Source organism: Dipodomys ordii, unplaced genomic scaffold, assembly GCF_000151885.1.
Source record: "Dipodomys ordii isolate 6190 unplaced genomic scaffold, Dord_2.0 Scaffold110, whole genome shotgun sequence".
Taxonomy (NCBI): domain Eukaryota; kingdom Metazoa; phylum Chordata; class Mammalia; order Rodentia; family Heteromyidae; genus Dipodomys; species Dipodomys ordii.
The window spans coordinates 5,128,131-5,144,329 of record NW_012267326.1 but is presented as its reverse complement, the minus strand read 5'-3'; the positions used below and the strand labels follow the sequence as shown (position 1 = coordinate 5,144,329).

The 16,199-nt window shown below is 43.8% G+C and overlaps 1 protein-coding gene across 1 annotated transcript in view; it reads right to left on the bottom strand.

The window, feature by feature from the left end:
- Positions 1–8,373, bottom strand: part of Cmtm8 (CKLF-like MARVEL transmembrane domain containing 8) — a 135,183-nt gene extending 126,810 nt beyond the window's left edge. Inside the window, exons 1-2 of the mRNA XM_013028470.1 lie at positions 8,338–8,373; positions 7,689–7,922 (exon numbers count right to left, since the gene is read on the bottom strand). Coding sequence (XP_012883924.1) covers positions 7,689–7,922; positions 8,338–8,373 — 270 coding nt within the window. The remainder of the gene's footprint in view (positions 1–7,688; positions 7,923–8,337) is intronic.
- Between the last annotated feature and the right edge of the window lie 7,826 nt (positions 8,374–16,199).

Sequence of the window (16,199 nt, the reverse complement as noted above, 5' to 3'; positions counted from 1 at the left end):
AACAATGTAGGTTTTTGTTTTTTGTTGTGCTAGGGAGGGAACTCATGGCCTTAGACATTCTCAGCAAGGGCTTATCACGAGATATAATCCCAGACTTGGTTTTTAGAGACAGGGTCTTATTATGCAGCTGGAGCTAGCCTAGAACTCCTGCTGGGATTACAGCTGCACTCCAATGTGCCTGGCTAAAAGTATAGCTTTTACATTCACAGATTAGCTGAAAGAGTACAAATTAAGTTACTAATCTAGGTCTCCCTCCCCGTCACCATAATTAGCAAGAAACATGAATTAAAATAAATGACCACAGGCAGTTATAATACATGACTTACAGAATGCGTATCTGTAAGTTAAGATGATCACAAACTAATACATTTATTTTTTTCCTATAATGTAAAGATTGTTCTAAGTACATTCAAGAGACACAGTGAGGGATAGAGCAGTAGGAGGTGCTGCAAAAGGAAAAGTTCAAACCTCAGAGCAGGTAATGGAAAGTAAATGACAAGATGCAAAAACAAAAACCCCTCATTATTATACTTATATACCGAAATTAGCTTGCAGCTCTATTTACATCTTAAAAAGTAACTCTATGTTACCTATGCAAAAACATGTAAAAAGACTTATCTGGAAACAAGAGAAAATTGGTGGATTGAACAGATTCATTGAAACAGCCAAAATCGGGGGCATCTGGTATGATTTTATATATTTCTGACATATAGGGCTTTCAAAGAATCCCATAGAATTTGGATGGTTTTTTATTTTTTAATTCCCATACAAAGCTATTCTGTAAGAATTTCCGTTTTAGAAGCAGGGAAGACTTGAAAAATTCTGAACTGAAATAGGGGAGGGAGAAAGCTAAAAAATCCTGCAAGATACGGCAGAGTGCGTGAATATGTAAGCAACACTGCTGGAGAAGGCTGTGTGAGGTCAGGCGGAGGGCTGGGCCCAACCCCACCTCACCTGAAACCCAGCCAGGGATCCCCTCCTGACTCTGGAATGGGAATGTGCATTTTCAGCGGGTGACAGTGTCACCAGTAAGCTTCCTCAGCCCTCATGGCAGAGCGGGTCAGGAAGAGCTCAGAAGTCATGATACTCCAGATTCTTATTCACCCAAGCTTCCTGCAGGCACTGAAGGTTACCTCCTCCTCCATCTAGCCTGGAAACTTCATTTCCTTGCCAAAAATCTTCTCCCTGGTCTAAGACGTCCACGTTCCACTGACACAGTGACCATGGGGTACAATTTCGGGAAGGGGAAGAGGCTTTCCCAAAGCCACCTGACATTTCCAGGATGCGCCTGGAATGGCCACTAGACTGACCCCAGGACCCTTGTTTCCCATGAAACACGGTTGGGGGAAGGCTACTACAAAACTGAAGTTTTGATATTTTTTACACCAGTACTGAGATTTGAAGTCAGGTCCTTCAGTTCTCACTTGCCTATTCTGCTCTAGGCTGGTGTTCTTTTTTTGTTGTTGTTGGTTGTGGGGCCTGAACTCTGGGCCTGGGCGCTGTCCCTCAGCTCTTCAGCTCAAGGCTAACACTCTGCCACTTGAGCCACAGTGCCATTTCCAGCTTTTTCTGCTTATGTGGTGCTGAAGAATCGAACCCAGGGCCTCATGCATGTGAGGCAAGCACTCTACCACTGAGCCACCTTCCCAGACCTTAGGCTGGTGTTCTATCCCTGGAGCCACACACCACTTCCAGCATTTGCTGGCTAATTGGAGATAAGAGTCTCTCCAGTTGTTTGCCTTGGCTGTCTTTGAACAGTGACCCACAGATGTCAGGCATGATCACCTAGGATTACAGGCGTGGACCACTGGCACCCATGTCTAAAATTTACTTCTTAATGAAGCAAACGTAGTGGTTCTCAAGTCAGAGCAAGCAAGGGAAACACACGGAAGGCAGTTGTCAACCCAGAGGCCACTGCAGGGGCCTGGGAGGGGGCTGGCCTGGGAATCAGCACTTCCAAGACAACACTGATGCTGCTGGTTCAAGCCCACTTGGAGTGGTGGCTATGAAGACCCTCACCCACACAAAGCCCAGGGCTTTTCTACAAGCAATTCACTGGAGGTCACACAGCCCAGTGATATCTTGGTGGTCTCATGCCTTGGCAGGGTGGAGGACACAGTGCCCAGCTCCTGGTCCAGTCCAGGTGAGCACTGTCCCTTCCGAGAGACACCAGCAGACAAGTCCAACCTCACAGAGCACAGGAAAGGGTCTGCCCCCAGGGAACTTGTTGGCCAGGACAGGAGAATCCCAGGTGAGCTTCCTGTGCTCTGCTGTTGCTGGGTCTGGACAAAAGCACGCCCTGAAGACAAAGAGCCTAAAATGCAGGAGACTTCAGTGAGAGGAAACTACCCATGGGGATTATCTTGTTAAAAATATCTACTTGTTAAAAAAAAGATCAGCCCACAATCAAGTCGTTTTGCTGCCCTTGAGATAGTGTTTACAAGTTCAGCGTGGTGACTTTGTCCTCAGCATACATACCATCTTGAGGCTGGTTAAGTTATCAACAGAAGAATGACAAGAAATAAACCCCCCCGTTCAAACGCACACAAGTCACACCTAAACCTTTCAGCTGACACGGCTGCGATCTTACAGGTTACACAGCAGGAAGAGTTCAAATACCATCACTGAAAAGGATATCTCATGTTCATAGAAAGATCCACAGAAGGACAAGGAGCACACACAGGTGCACGTGTCCACACGTGTGTGCGGCTGTTGTCAATGTACTGCCTGTCATGATTCAAGAACACCCTGGAACTCTTCATCCGGATCGGCGATGGGAGCACAGCAAGCCAACGCTGCCCTGTTGCCAAGTCCTGGTCTCCACACAAAGCCAAGATGGGAGAGGCAGAAGGCTGCCCGTCTGCGGCACAGCTCACTTCAGATGTGTTCTGGATGGCTCTGGAGACAGGCCAGCATCTCTGCCATGGGTCTGCCTTCATAGCAGATCTGATACACGGCAGTGAACAGCGGAAACCTGGGTGGGAGGAAGAGAGGGTGGCAAGGTTGGTGATCTGCTTCACCCCTAGAGCACATTCATCCTCTGCCCCGCCCCCCCAGCAGGCTGCAGCATGACAGGCTGCTCTGGACAACAGTGACCATGCTCTGTGTGTCTTCACAATCGCAAAGCACAGAGACTTGGTAAGACACACGGGTATGCCAGGCACCTCTGGCTCATGCTTGTGATCCCAGCTACTCAGGAGGCTGAGCTGTAAGGATCACAGTTCAAAGATGACCTAGGTAGGAAAGTCCATGAGACTCTGACCTCCATTTTTTTTTAAAGCCAGAAGTGGAGTCATGGCTCAGTTGATACGAGTGTTAACCTTCAGGGAAAAAGCCAAGCCAGCACACAAGACCCTGAGCTCAAACTCTAGTTCTGGTATGGGCATGTGCACACCACACACACAGGTAAGCAAGGCACAGGATTGTCCTTCAGGGTAAATGGCAACCAGGTTCAGAAAAGAGCGGTGGCTTGGGACCCTGGCTGACTCTGGATGAGGCCAAGTTCCTGTTGCTATTTGAAAAGACCAGAGGATAAATTTTAAGTTGTACCCAAAGAGCACTATCCCAAGGAGACAGAGAGGCTGCTCGGTTTCATTTATTTTGCCCAAATGAAAGTGTGAAATGGACAAGGAGGAAGAAGATGAGGGGAGGAAGGCTAGGACTGGCAGCCACTGGGAGGAAAGATAACATAATCAGGGTACAGCTGCCCAGCCTGCCCCTGTGTGTGTGTGTGTGTGTGTGTGTATTTGTTGTTTTCATGGCAGAAATCAGTAAAGTAACCTCAATCAGCCTTTTTCAAAACAAAGAGGGGAGAGGTAGGAGGGGGAAAGAGAGAGAGAGAAAAGGCAGAGAGAGTATGAGACAGAGAGAGAGAGATAGAGAGAGACAGACAGACAGACACACAGAGCAAGCCCAATGTGAGTTTGATACTATCAATATAGCCTTAGAGGCTATTCTGAGAATCAATTGATTAGGCTCCAATAAAGGCAATTTAAGAGAGCAAACACAGAAATACAGACTCTTATCTGTTACCCTAATTACTCAGGAGGCTGAGATCTGAAGATCACTGTTTGAAGTCATCCCAGGCAGACAAGTGACTTTTTTTTTTTGGCCTGTCCTTGGACTTGAACTCATGGCCTGGTGCTGTTCCTGGACCTCTTTGTGCTCAAAGCTAGCACTTTACCACTTTAGCTGAAGGACCTACCCCCACCCTGTGTTCCCAGGTGCATACAGATGTCAAGCAAGCCACCAAAGATATGTGCAGACTACCTGATGTGGGCAGGGCGCTCCACTTAAGCTGTAAATGTTCCATTGTGGGCCTACTAACCTCTGCCTCCCTGCTAGACCTCAATTCCTAAACCCACTCCTTGCACAGTTTCCAAGCCTGAGGGAAGACTGTGCCCCTCACTGCAGTATCTTAATACACAGTCCCTTGCCAGTGGGAGATGGAGTCCAGCCTATTTCTTTCCTTTCACCTCCATTTTCCTAACATTAAGCCACAGTGTCACTTCAGCTTTTTCTGAGTAGAGTAGTCTCGTGGACTTTCCTGCCAGAGATGGCTTTGAACCTCAATCCTCAGATCTCAGCCTCCTGAATAGCTAAGGTCACAGGTGGTACCATCCGTGCCCAGTGAAACTCTTTCCCCTAACCAGCAAAATGCCAGAGTGGAGAAGTGGCTCAAGTGGTAGAGTGATTTAATTCATTAGGAAAAGGACACACAGACCTTTCCTATTTTATTATTTGTGCCAGTCCTGCAGCTTGAACTCAAGGGCTGAGTGCTGTCCTTGAGTTTTTGTTTTGTTTTTGCTAAAGGCTGGCACTCTACCACTTGAGCCACAGCTCTACTTCCAGCTTTTTGGTGGTGAATTGGAGACAAGAATCTCAGGGACTTTCTTGCCCAGGCTGGCTTCTTCCTGTGATCCTGAGATCTCAGCCTCCTTGGCAGTTAGGATTACTGGCTCAAAAGTGAAGAGTTTTTAGTAATTCTAACTAGCTTCTGAAGTAGACATTGGAGCCCTTCAACTTCAAGCCTCCTCCGCTGTGAGCACGCTGACTACTTCACTCTGACAGCCCTAACTAACTAATGAAGTCTCATCACACATGCTCACAAAGATGCAAGGGCCAGGAAGCTAATCTAAGAAATTTTATATTAGCAGAAAACTGCACATAGCTTCAACTATCTACAGAGAGAAGATTGGTTGAATAAACTGCGTATTTTCTGTGAGGTTCTTTCTAGAACTAGCCTGACCCATGGTCTAAATCTGTCCCTGGCAGGGACAGTTATTCATGGCTGGAAGGGATGAAGAGGCTTCAGGGAACAACAGCCTGGGGCCACTGAGGTTGGCACATGGGAATGCTCACATCCTGTCAGACGCACACATGGGTGCTTGCACAAAGTCTAGTTGGCACTACACCAGACCGTGAGGGCTGTGTCAAACGCCAGCCTGTAGATCTGAACTTCACTCTGTCAGAGTGGGAGGTCTCTGTGCTTCATCTTCAAGGTAGAACAATCATGAACTAATCAAGTCCATCTTTACTGTGTGGATTGTTTCAGCAGGGCTGAAAGACGTGCGGCTGACACACAAGGTAGCAAGAATGCTGCGCCCCTAATACCTACTCCTTTACAGCAGTGAGGAAGAAAAAAGGAGGGAAGAGGACAGGAGACCAGAGGGGTCTTGCAGAAAAGAGGCAAGAAAGAATTCAAAGGTGGCTCACTCCTATAATCCTAGCTGCTCAGGAGGCTGAGATCTGAGGATTGTTGTTTAATGCCTGCCCAGGCAAGAAAGTCTCTGACTCATTCCAGTTAACTACCAAAAGGCTAGAAGTGGAGCTGTGGTTCAAATTTGATGGAAAAAGCTAAGTGATAGTGCCTAGGACCTGAGTTCAAACTACAGAACCTACATCCGCATACCAACACACATAACACACCCATAAGACACACACTCAAAAAAGATTACCTTTTGTTTTTATCAAAAGCTATCATTATGTGAATAAAGTGTCAACTAATTCAGAAGAGAAGGAAGAGCAAGTTGTCCCAGGATTCTGTGCTCAGGTTGAATGGATGGCTTCATGGGTCTCACCCTGGGGCTGGCTGGCTACCTCCTTTCTGCCCACCCTTCCGGGCCAGGCGAAGCTGTGGGTGGGTGGGCTCAGGTCAGCTGCCTGGCCACACTGATTGGGGAAGAAGTACACAACATCTTGACAACTCAAGTTGCCAACCTCTCCTAGCTCATTCTTCACACATCCTGGGGAAGAGAATGACCTGTAAATGGTGCCTAACAAAATGCCTGTATGTACCTGGGTTTCTACCTGTTTAGTTCACACTGGTGAGTTGCTGTGTGAGTGGACTACTCAACCAACCACTGCATAAGAGGTTGGTTGCTTCATTATCTATTCTTTTGTGCCTCTTGGAATCAAACTCAGGGACTTAACACATGCTAGGCAAGTGCTACTGAACTCATGTATGACTGATTTATAGAAATCTCAAGCTTCTTGTTTATTTATTTATGTCAGTTGTGAGGCTTGAACTCAGGGCCTGAGCATTGTCCTTGAGCTTTTTCGCTCTACCACTTTGAGCCACAGCTCCACTTCACTTTTTAAAAATGTAAAAGCCGCCGGGCGCTGGTGGCTCACGCCTATAATCCTAGCTACTCAGGAGGCTGAGATCTGAGGATCGCGGTTCAAAGCCAGCCCGGGCAGGAGAGACCGTGAGACTCCTATCTCCTATAAACCACCAGAAAACGGGAAGTAGTGGCGCTGTAGCTCAAGTGGTAGAGCGCTAGCCTTGAGCTGAAGAGCTGAGGGACAGCGCCCAGGCCCAGAGTTCAAACCCCACGGCTGACAAAAAAAAAAATGTAAAAGCCCTTTCCGAATTCCCAAGCAGAACAAAGAAGAATTTATGACTTCACACACTATGATATTTTAGAGAACAGAGACCTCACTGCAGTTTGTGTAGTGGCTTTGTGCCATGAATTTATGTTCACAAAGGATTGAACATTAGTTCCCAGTGAAGTTCTAGAAACACAGCAAACAGCTGCATTCACCTACAATCAAAGACCAAGTGTCACTTACTTGTCAATGAGTCCCTTTTGTTTGAGGATGCGGTACACTTCAGCTGTGGCCTGGGGTCCTTAAAGCTTCTCTCCACTCAGCTTCTCCTTTTCCAGTTCTTCGGTGATCTTAAAAGAAAAACATAAAAATAAAAATCTGGTGTAAAATCCTAAAAAAATATTCAAGAGAAGGAGGAGGTCAGGCACCGGTGGCTCATGCCTATAATCCTACATTCTCAGGAGCCTAAGACCTGAGGACTGTGGTTTGATACTAGCCAAGTCAGGAAAGCCTGTTAGGCTCTTTATCTCCATTTAACCACCAAAAACCAGATATGTGGAGCTGTGGATCAAGCGGTAGAGTGCCAACTATGAGGGAAAAAGCTAAGCAAATGTGCCTAGACCATGAGTTCAACCCAGTATCAAGAGGAAGAAAAGTTAAGTGCCCAGCTGTAAGCCAAGGAAAGATAAAGGCAGAAGATGATACGGGGGCAGGCAAGAGCAAGCAGGCAGGGCAAACAGAACAAAGAACCTAAGTTGAGTAAGGGTACAGGTGTGGCTCACCCAGCTCCAGGAGTCTCAGGTGGAGGAGGAAGAAGGCAGCGGAGGAGAGCAGGAGGAAGAGGGGCAGGCCAGTGCTACCTTCCCAGTCCTGGCAAAGGCCTCGGCCACCCTGCGGTTTCGTCCTCCATAGCAGGTGGTGATCAGGTCAGCCACCCCACAGCTCTCCAGGAAGGTGCCGGTGGACACCTGGCCCTTGCAGAAGATCCTGGCAAAAGCGATCATTTCCATGAGGCCCAGGTGGATGACGGCAGCCTTGGTGTTGTCTCTGCACTGGAGGCCATCGCAGAACCCAGCTCCCACAGCCACGATATTCTGCAGGAATGACAAAGCCAGGACCGTGAGGGAATGCACATAGAACCTGCACGGCACTGGAGGTGCTCAGCGACTGCACAATGGAAGAAGCCAATAGTAGTCTCGTTGCATCCCCACTGGACACTCACTTATGCCTTAGGGATTGTTTCTTAAAGAAAACAATGCTTTCTTCAGCTATTATAAACTCATACAGAAAAGTGGGTAAAGTCCAAGTGGACACTGATGAATTTCTACAAGCTGACTGCACCTACAAAGTAAGATCCAGAAATAGCATAACAGGTACCTCAGAAAGACCCCACTCCCTTCCAGCCCCTATCCACCAAAGTTGACCCCCTGCCCCTCTGTCACACATGGACTCACATGACCCAACTAAGTGTTATGTGAATGGAGGCCAATAGCATGTAATCTTCCTTACTAGCTTCCTTGTCTCCTCAATGTCATGTTTGCACATGTACATATAGTACATGTATTTAATTGTTGTGCACTATTCCATTGTGTGGCCACACTGTAATGTGCTTATCCATTCTTCTGTCCCTTAGCCTTGGTAGATTTCATTACAAGCAGTGCCACTATGGCCCTGGCACATGTCATTTGGTGGACAGGTAGGAAAATCTTGAAAGGGACACCTGTATATGCTCACATGTCATTTGGTGGACAGGTAGGAAAATCTTGAAAGGGACACCTGTATATGCTCAGTCTTCATGGAACGGCTTCTCCTACACACACAGCCAAGGTGACAGTCATGCAGGACTTCTCAACCTGTTTTCAGGCTATCAGTGACACACTGCTTCTGTCTGCCACTGCAGATGCCCACAGCTGCCAGAGTCCAGGTGACCCACAAAGCCTAAAACACATTCTACCTGGGCTCATTTGTTGGCCTAGCAAGGAAAAAAAAATACCCAGTATGTACACAAATAACTAGCATTCAGCAAAACAATAAGCCAACATCACAAAATTCCTGAAAGTTCATTTCAACACATGCACTGGGGCAAGCCATGTAAATATGGATGAACGTCAAAGAGCCATGGACAGGCACTGTCTATGCTTGTCTATTAGGGAGGGGTGCCTGCCTGTGGGGACTGTGTAAAGATAGAATGTGACCCAGAACTAGTCCCCAGGGAGCCCATCATTTGTTGAGAAAAGAGATGCAATGGTGTTCATAAAAATAAAAAAAAAAAAACAGAAGAGCCAGGAACACCTGGGTCACACCTATAAGCCCAATGGCTTTGAAACCAGGCTTGGCAGGAAAGTCTTATCTCTTATTAAATAGCAAAAAGTGGGAAGTGGAACTGTGGCTCAAGTGGTAGAGCAGCACCCTTGTTAAGCAAAGACATGTTAAACAAGAATGAAATAAAAAAAAATTGAAAAAGTTAGGTACTAAGTTCAAGTCTCAGTAGCAGCACCAAAACTAAAGGAAGAACCGGGGACAGAAGGAGCCCCATCTGTGTTGGAAACGGCGCTGTGTGTGGGCTCCAGCAGCCTGTGAAGCGAGCTCCACCTGTATGCACCAGGCAGGAGATAGGGCAGGAGATAGGCTGCCAGTCCCTTGCTGAATTTGGGAATTGTGAGTGGGCTTCAGCAATTGGCGGAATACATCCAGCCCACCAGGTTTTTGCCAAGAGCACCCCTGGGAGGGAGGTTGAGCAGCCTAGCCTGCTGCTACTTGGCTGAAGTCAGTAACTGCATGTGGGCTCCAGCAGGTAGCTGACCGAGCTCCACCTTTGTGCCCCAGGCAGGAGCCCAAGCTGCCTAAGCTACCAGTCCCTGTCTGAAGTCAGGAATTGTGCACATGCTCCAGCAGCAGGTTGAGTGTATCTGCTCACCAGAACCTATCAAGAGTGAGCCCTATGTGGGTCAGGCTAGCAGCTGGAGGTTGGCCCCTCTCCCAGACAGAACCAAGACTGGACAAAGTCCCTCTCAGCCAGCCCAGGGCTGAGAGCAGGCTTCAACAAATGACCCAGGAACTAACACAGAGCCAAGCGAAGGCAACCATCTACTGACAAAAACAGAGTTTGGGATTCGATTCCAATAATCCTCATGCAAAAATGTAAAAAATTACAAGATTCATCAATAGCTAAGACAGAAAACCATCCACAAAGGCCATAACTGAAAAAAAAAAGAATACAAGCAGTACACACCTCGTTAAGACAAAATTAACACTTTGAGAACTGATATGGAAATAATAATTGGTTCAATTTCTTTCATGCAAACTGCAATAGAATCCATAGTTATCAGAGCAAATGAAATGGAAAATAGAATATCAGGTACTGAAGACAAAATGCAGCAACTGGAAAAAAAGTCACAGATATGTAAAAAACACTCATCATATACCAAAGGGAAGTTCAAGAACATGCAGACAATGTCAAGAAATTTAACCTTCGAATAATTGGGGTCAACACAGGTAAGGAATGCCAGAATAGAGGGATGTAACCCTTATTCAATAAGATTATTGCTGAAAGCTTCCCAAATCTTAAAAGAGAAAAATCTCATCTACATAACAGAAGCATACAGAACACCTAGCAAACAGGATCCCAGGAGGAATACTTCTAGACATGTCAGAGTAAAAACGCTAGATCTGAGTAACAAAGAGGCATGTGGCAAAATCAAAGGAGCTATACTACAATGGGAATCACTCCAGATCTCTTCACACAGACAATGAACACAAGGAGAGCCTGGAAAAGTACCATCCAAGCCCTGAGAACCAACAACTACCAACCCAGACTGGTATATTCAGCAGAGCTAGCATTTACATTAGACAGAAAAACTAAAACTTTTAATAGTAAAGAAAAAACTAAATGAATTCATAAACAATAAGCCAGCATTACAAAGAATATTAAGAGGGGGGATACAATTTGAAGAAAACAATCAAGATCAGGGATCCACATCAGACAGAGCACAGCAGGAAAGGAAAGAAGAAAAACAGGAAAGCAAGAAAATGACAGGAAACACAATGCACCTCTTTATAATAACCATAAATAATATTGGACTCAATTCACCAATCAAAAGAAAAAGAACTGCAGATTGGATCAGAAAATAAGATCCACCCATTTGTTGTCTGCAAGAGACCCATCTCACAGCTAAAGATAAAAAAACTCCTTCTGAATGAAGAAATGGAGGAAGATCTACCATGCAAATGCTCCTAGCAAGAAGGCAAGAGTTGCCATCCTGATATCCGACAAAATAAACTTTTCATTAAAATCAATACAAAAAGACAAAGGAGGACACTACATATGAATACCAGGATCAATCTAAGAAGAGGATAACACAATTATCAATTTATACTCATCAAACACTGGAGCACCCAAATACATTAAGTAAATACTCTCAGCTTACAGAAAAAAAATAGATCCAAATACAATAATACTAGGAGACTTTAAAACTCCACTCTCATCAAAGGACAGGTCTACCAACCAGAAGATTAGCAAAAAAGCCTCTGAATTAAATGATACCATAAAACGAATGGGCAGAATTTTCCACCCAACAACTCAGAACATATTCTTCTCAGCAGTCCATGGAACTTTCTCCAAAATAGATCATATAGAGTTCATGCAAGGAATTTTAGCAAATTCAAGAGAATTGACATAATTCCTTATGTTCTATTCACCCATAGTGGAATGAAGCTAATTCTCAATAACAAAGCATACTGTAGAAATTACTCAAATACATGGAAATTGAACAGCACACTTCTGAGCAACACCTGGGTCACGGAAGAAATTAAAGAAGAAATTAAGGGGCTCAAGTGGCTCAGGGGTAGAGTGCTTGCCTACATGCATGAGGCCCTGGGTTCAGTACCTCAGCACCACATAAGCAGAAAAAGCCAAAAGTGGTGCTGTGGCTCAAGTGGTAGAATGCTAACCTTAAGATGAAGAGCTGAGGGACAGTGCCCAGGCCCAGAGTTCAGGCCCACGACTGAACAAAAAAAAAAAAAGAAAGAAAGAAAAGAAAAAAAAAGAAGACATTAAAAAGTTCCTACAATTCAATGAAAATGTATATATATCACAAAGAAATCTATGTGACATAGCAAAAGCAGTCCTGAGGGACAAATTTATTGCTCTCAGTGCACACATCAATAAAATAGACAGCGGGCACTGGTGGCTCATGCCTGTAATCCTAGCTACTCAGGAGGCTGAGATCTGAGGATAACAGCTCAAATCCAACCTGGGCAGGAAAGGCCATGAGACTCATCTCCAATTAACCAACAGAAAACTGGAAGTGGTGCTGAGGCTCAAGTGGTAGAGCACTAGTCTTGATCTGAAGAGCTCAGGGACAGTGCCCAAGCCTTGAGTTCAAGCCCCACAACTGACAAAAATAAAAAAATAGAGATAGACCAAGTAAATAATCTCGTGATGCAACTAAAACTGCTAGAAAAGCTAGAAAAAAATGAACCCAAAGTTAGTAGATGGAGATAACCAAAATAAGAGCTGAAGTTAATGAGATAAAGACTACGAAAACTATAAATAAAATTACTAAAACAAAAAGCTGGTTTTTTGAAAAAAAATCAATAAAATTGACCAACTTCTGGCAAGATTAACTAAAAAAAGAAGACAGGAAATCCAAATCAATAAGATCAAACATGTAAGACATCCAAACAATTATATAGAACTATTTCCAGACTCTGTACTCATTAAGGAAGGAAAACTTAGCAGAAATGGATGAATTTGTAGAGAAATACATACTGAAATACATACTGAACCAAAAAATACATACTGAAATACATACTGAACCAAAAAGAAATAAATCAATTAAATAAGTCAATAACTCACAATGAGATAGAGGAAGCAATCAAAAGTCTTTGAATAAGGAAAAGCCCAGCTGGGCACCAGTGGCTCACGCCAATAATCCTAGCTACTCAGGAGGCTAAGATCTGAGGATCATGGTTCAAAGCCAGCCCAGGCAGGAAAGTCCTTGAGACTCTTATCTCCAATAAACTACTAGAAAACCAGAAGTGGTGCTGTGGCTCAAGTGGTAAAGCACTAGTCTTGAGCTGAAGAGCTGAGGGACAGCGCCTAGGCCCAGAGTTCAAGCCCCATGACTGATAAAAAAAAAAAGTCCAGGGCTGGGAAGGTGGCTCAGTGGTAGAGTGCTTGCCTTGCATGCATGCATGAGGCCCTGGGTTCCATTCCTCAGCACCACATAAGCACAAAAGAAAAAAGCCAGAAGTGGTGCTGTGGCTCAAGTAGTAGAGTGCTAGCTTTGAGCTGAAGAGCTGAGGGACAGCGCCCAGACCCAGAGTTCAGGCCCCACGACCGGACCCCCCCAAAAAAAAAGTCCAGTCCCAGATAGATTCAGTACAGAATTCTATAAGAACTTTAGAGAAGAACTAATACCCATACTCCTCAAGCTCTTCCATAAAATAGAAGCAGAGGGAGAAGCCAGTATCACTCATCTGCCAACCAGGAAAAGCTCCAACAACAACAAAAAAAAGAGAACTACAGACCAATCTTTGATGAACACAGATGCAAAGCTCCTCAATAAAATTTTAGCCAACAGAATCCAGAAACATCTTAAAAAAACATACATTACGACCAAGTAGGCTTCATCCTAGTGATGCAAGGCTGATTTAACACACATAAATCAATAAATGTAATCCATCATACCAAAAAGATTCAAGGTCAAGAACCTCATGATTTTTTCCATTGATGTGGAAAAGGCTTTTGATAAAATATAACACCCATTCATGTTAAAAGCTCTGGAGAAGTGCCAGAGGTGGGTGGCTCAAGACTGTAATCCTAGCTACTCAGGAGACTGATATCTGAGGATTGCAGTTCAAAGCCAGGCTGGGCAAGAAAGTCCATGAGACTCTTTCGTTCCAATTTTAGTATATGTGCTGCCGAAGCGAACACTCCATGAGACTCTTATCTCCAATTAACCACCAGAAAACTGGAAGTGGTGCTGTAGCTCAAGTGTTAGAGTGCTAGCCTTGAGCTGAAGAGATAAGGGAGAGTGTGCCCAGGCTCAGAGTTCAAGACCCACAACTGACCAAAAAAAAAAAAAAAAGAAAGAAAGAAAAGAAAAAGCTCTGGAGAAAATAGGAATAGAAGGACCATTCCTTAAAACAATAAAAGCCAAATACGCCAGACTAATAGCCAATATTATACTTAATGGGGAAAAACTACAACCAATTCTTCTGAAATCAGGAACAAGGCAAGGATGCCCACTCTCTCCACTCCTCTTCAGTATAGTTGTGGAATCCTTAGCCAGAGCAATAAGGCAAGAAAAAGGACATTAAAGGGATCCACAAAGGGAAGGAACAAATTAAACTACCCTTATTTGCAGATGACATGATATATCTTAACGACCCCCAAAACTCCACTTCCAAACTCCTTGAACTTAGAATCCTCTTTGTCAAAGTAGCAGGATACAAAATTAACCCAAAAAAATCAGTTGTCTTTCTGTACACAAACAAGCAGAAAGGGAACTCATGGAAATAAACCCATTGACAATAACCATACACACAAATATCTAGCAATTAACCTAACCAAAGATGTAAAAGACTTAGTGAAAACTATAAAAGCCTAAAGAAAGAAATCAAAGAGGACACAAGGAAATGGAAAGACCTTCCATGTTCTTGGATAGGCAGAATACAGTAAAAATGGCCATACTGCCAAAAATGATACACAAATTCAATGCAATTCCCATCAAAATCCAAATGATGTTCTTTACTGAAACAGAGAAAACAATCCAAAAATTCATAAGGAATAACAAGAGATCTAGAATAGCCAAAGCAATTGTAGGCAAAAGAAACAATGCAGTAGGGATCATGATGCCAGATTTCAAGCCCTTGTATAGAACCATAATAACAAAGACAGCTTGGTATTGGGACATAACAGACCTGAAGACCAATGGGACAGTTTAGAAGATCCAGAAATAAAATAACATGCCTATAGTCAGCTGATATTTGACAAAGTAGCCAATGACATACAGTGGAAGAAGCATAGCCTCTTCAACTATTGGTGCTGGGAAAACTGGGCGGCCACATGCAGAAAACTAAAAGTGAACCCTAGCCTATCAACATGAACTAACATCAACTCAAAATGAATTAGAGACCTCAACATCAAACCTGAAACTCTGAAACTACTGCAGGATAGAGTAGGAGAGACACTTGAATTTATAGGCACAAGCAGGAACTTCCTGAACAGAATCTCAGGGCCACAACAAATTCGAGAGAGACTGGACAAATGGGACTAGCTTAAAATAAAAAGCTTCTGCACAGATAAAGAAATAGCAACCAAACTAGAAAGACAGCCAACTAATTGGGAAAAAATATTTACCAGCAATATACCAGACAAAGGCCTAATATCCATTATATATTACAGGGAACTCAAGAAACTAATCCCTCCCAAATCTAACAAGCCAATCATTAAATGGGCAAGGGAATTAAAGAGAGACTATTGCAGCACTATTCACAATAGCCAAGATATGGAAACAACCCAGATACCTCACTACAGATGAATAGATCCAAAAATAGTGGTACCTATATACAATGGAATATTATGCAGCCATTAGAAAGGACAAATAATGGTATTCACAGGGAAATGGATGGAACTAGAACAGATCATTTTGAGCAAGGTAAGCCAAGAGCAGAGAGACAAATGACACATGGTCTCCCTGATATGTGGATGTTAAATCCAAAATGGAAGGAGATATGACAAAGTAAATTGGACTCAAGAAACAAAGGACCTCTACTTAATTTGTCATATCATTTCTAGATGACTCCATATTCTTGACCTCATATATAGTATTTACATATGTGCACATCTGAGGGAAGCTAGGAGGAGGGCACAGAATTAGAGGGAAATGGGAAAATATATAACAGAGGAGCCCATCAGCTGCACTGGACATTGATGAAAATGAACTAAGCAACTCAAGGGCAGCAACGGGAAGGAGGGAATCAGAAGGAAAGAGGGAACAGCTTACGCTAAGCAAAAGGAAAGAAATGTCCATATCACCTGATTTGGAAGAAATAGTTGTATTGTCAAAGTTTATAGAATTCACCAACTTTATAGACTATGATAATGACAATTTGCCTCATGAAGGTTAAAATATGTTTGTGACTTTAACTGAGTATCACTATCCCACAATACTGTGAAATTTATGTAATTACTCAATCTCAATCAATAGAAAAATTTAAAAATAAAGGAAAAAGCAGAAAGAATAATACAGAAAACAAATCTAATTTGTGAAATGCCATAGTGAAACTCCTTTGTACAATTATAATAAATTAAAAAGAACAACAGGCTCTGTTGAGGGCTGGGTGGGAAATAGTAAGAGGGGTAA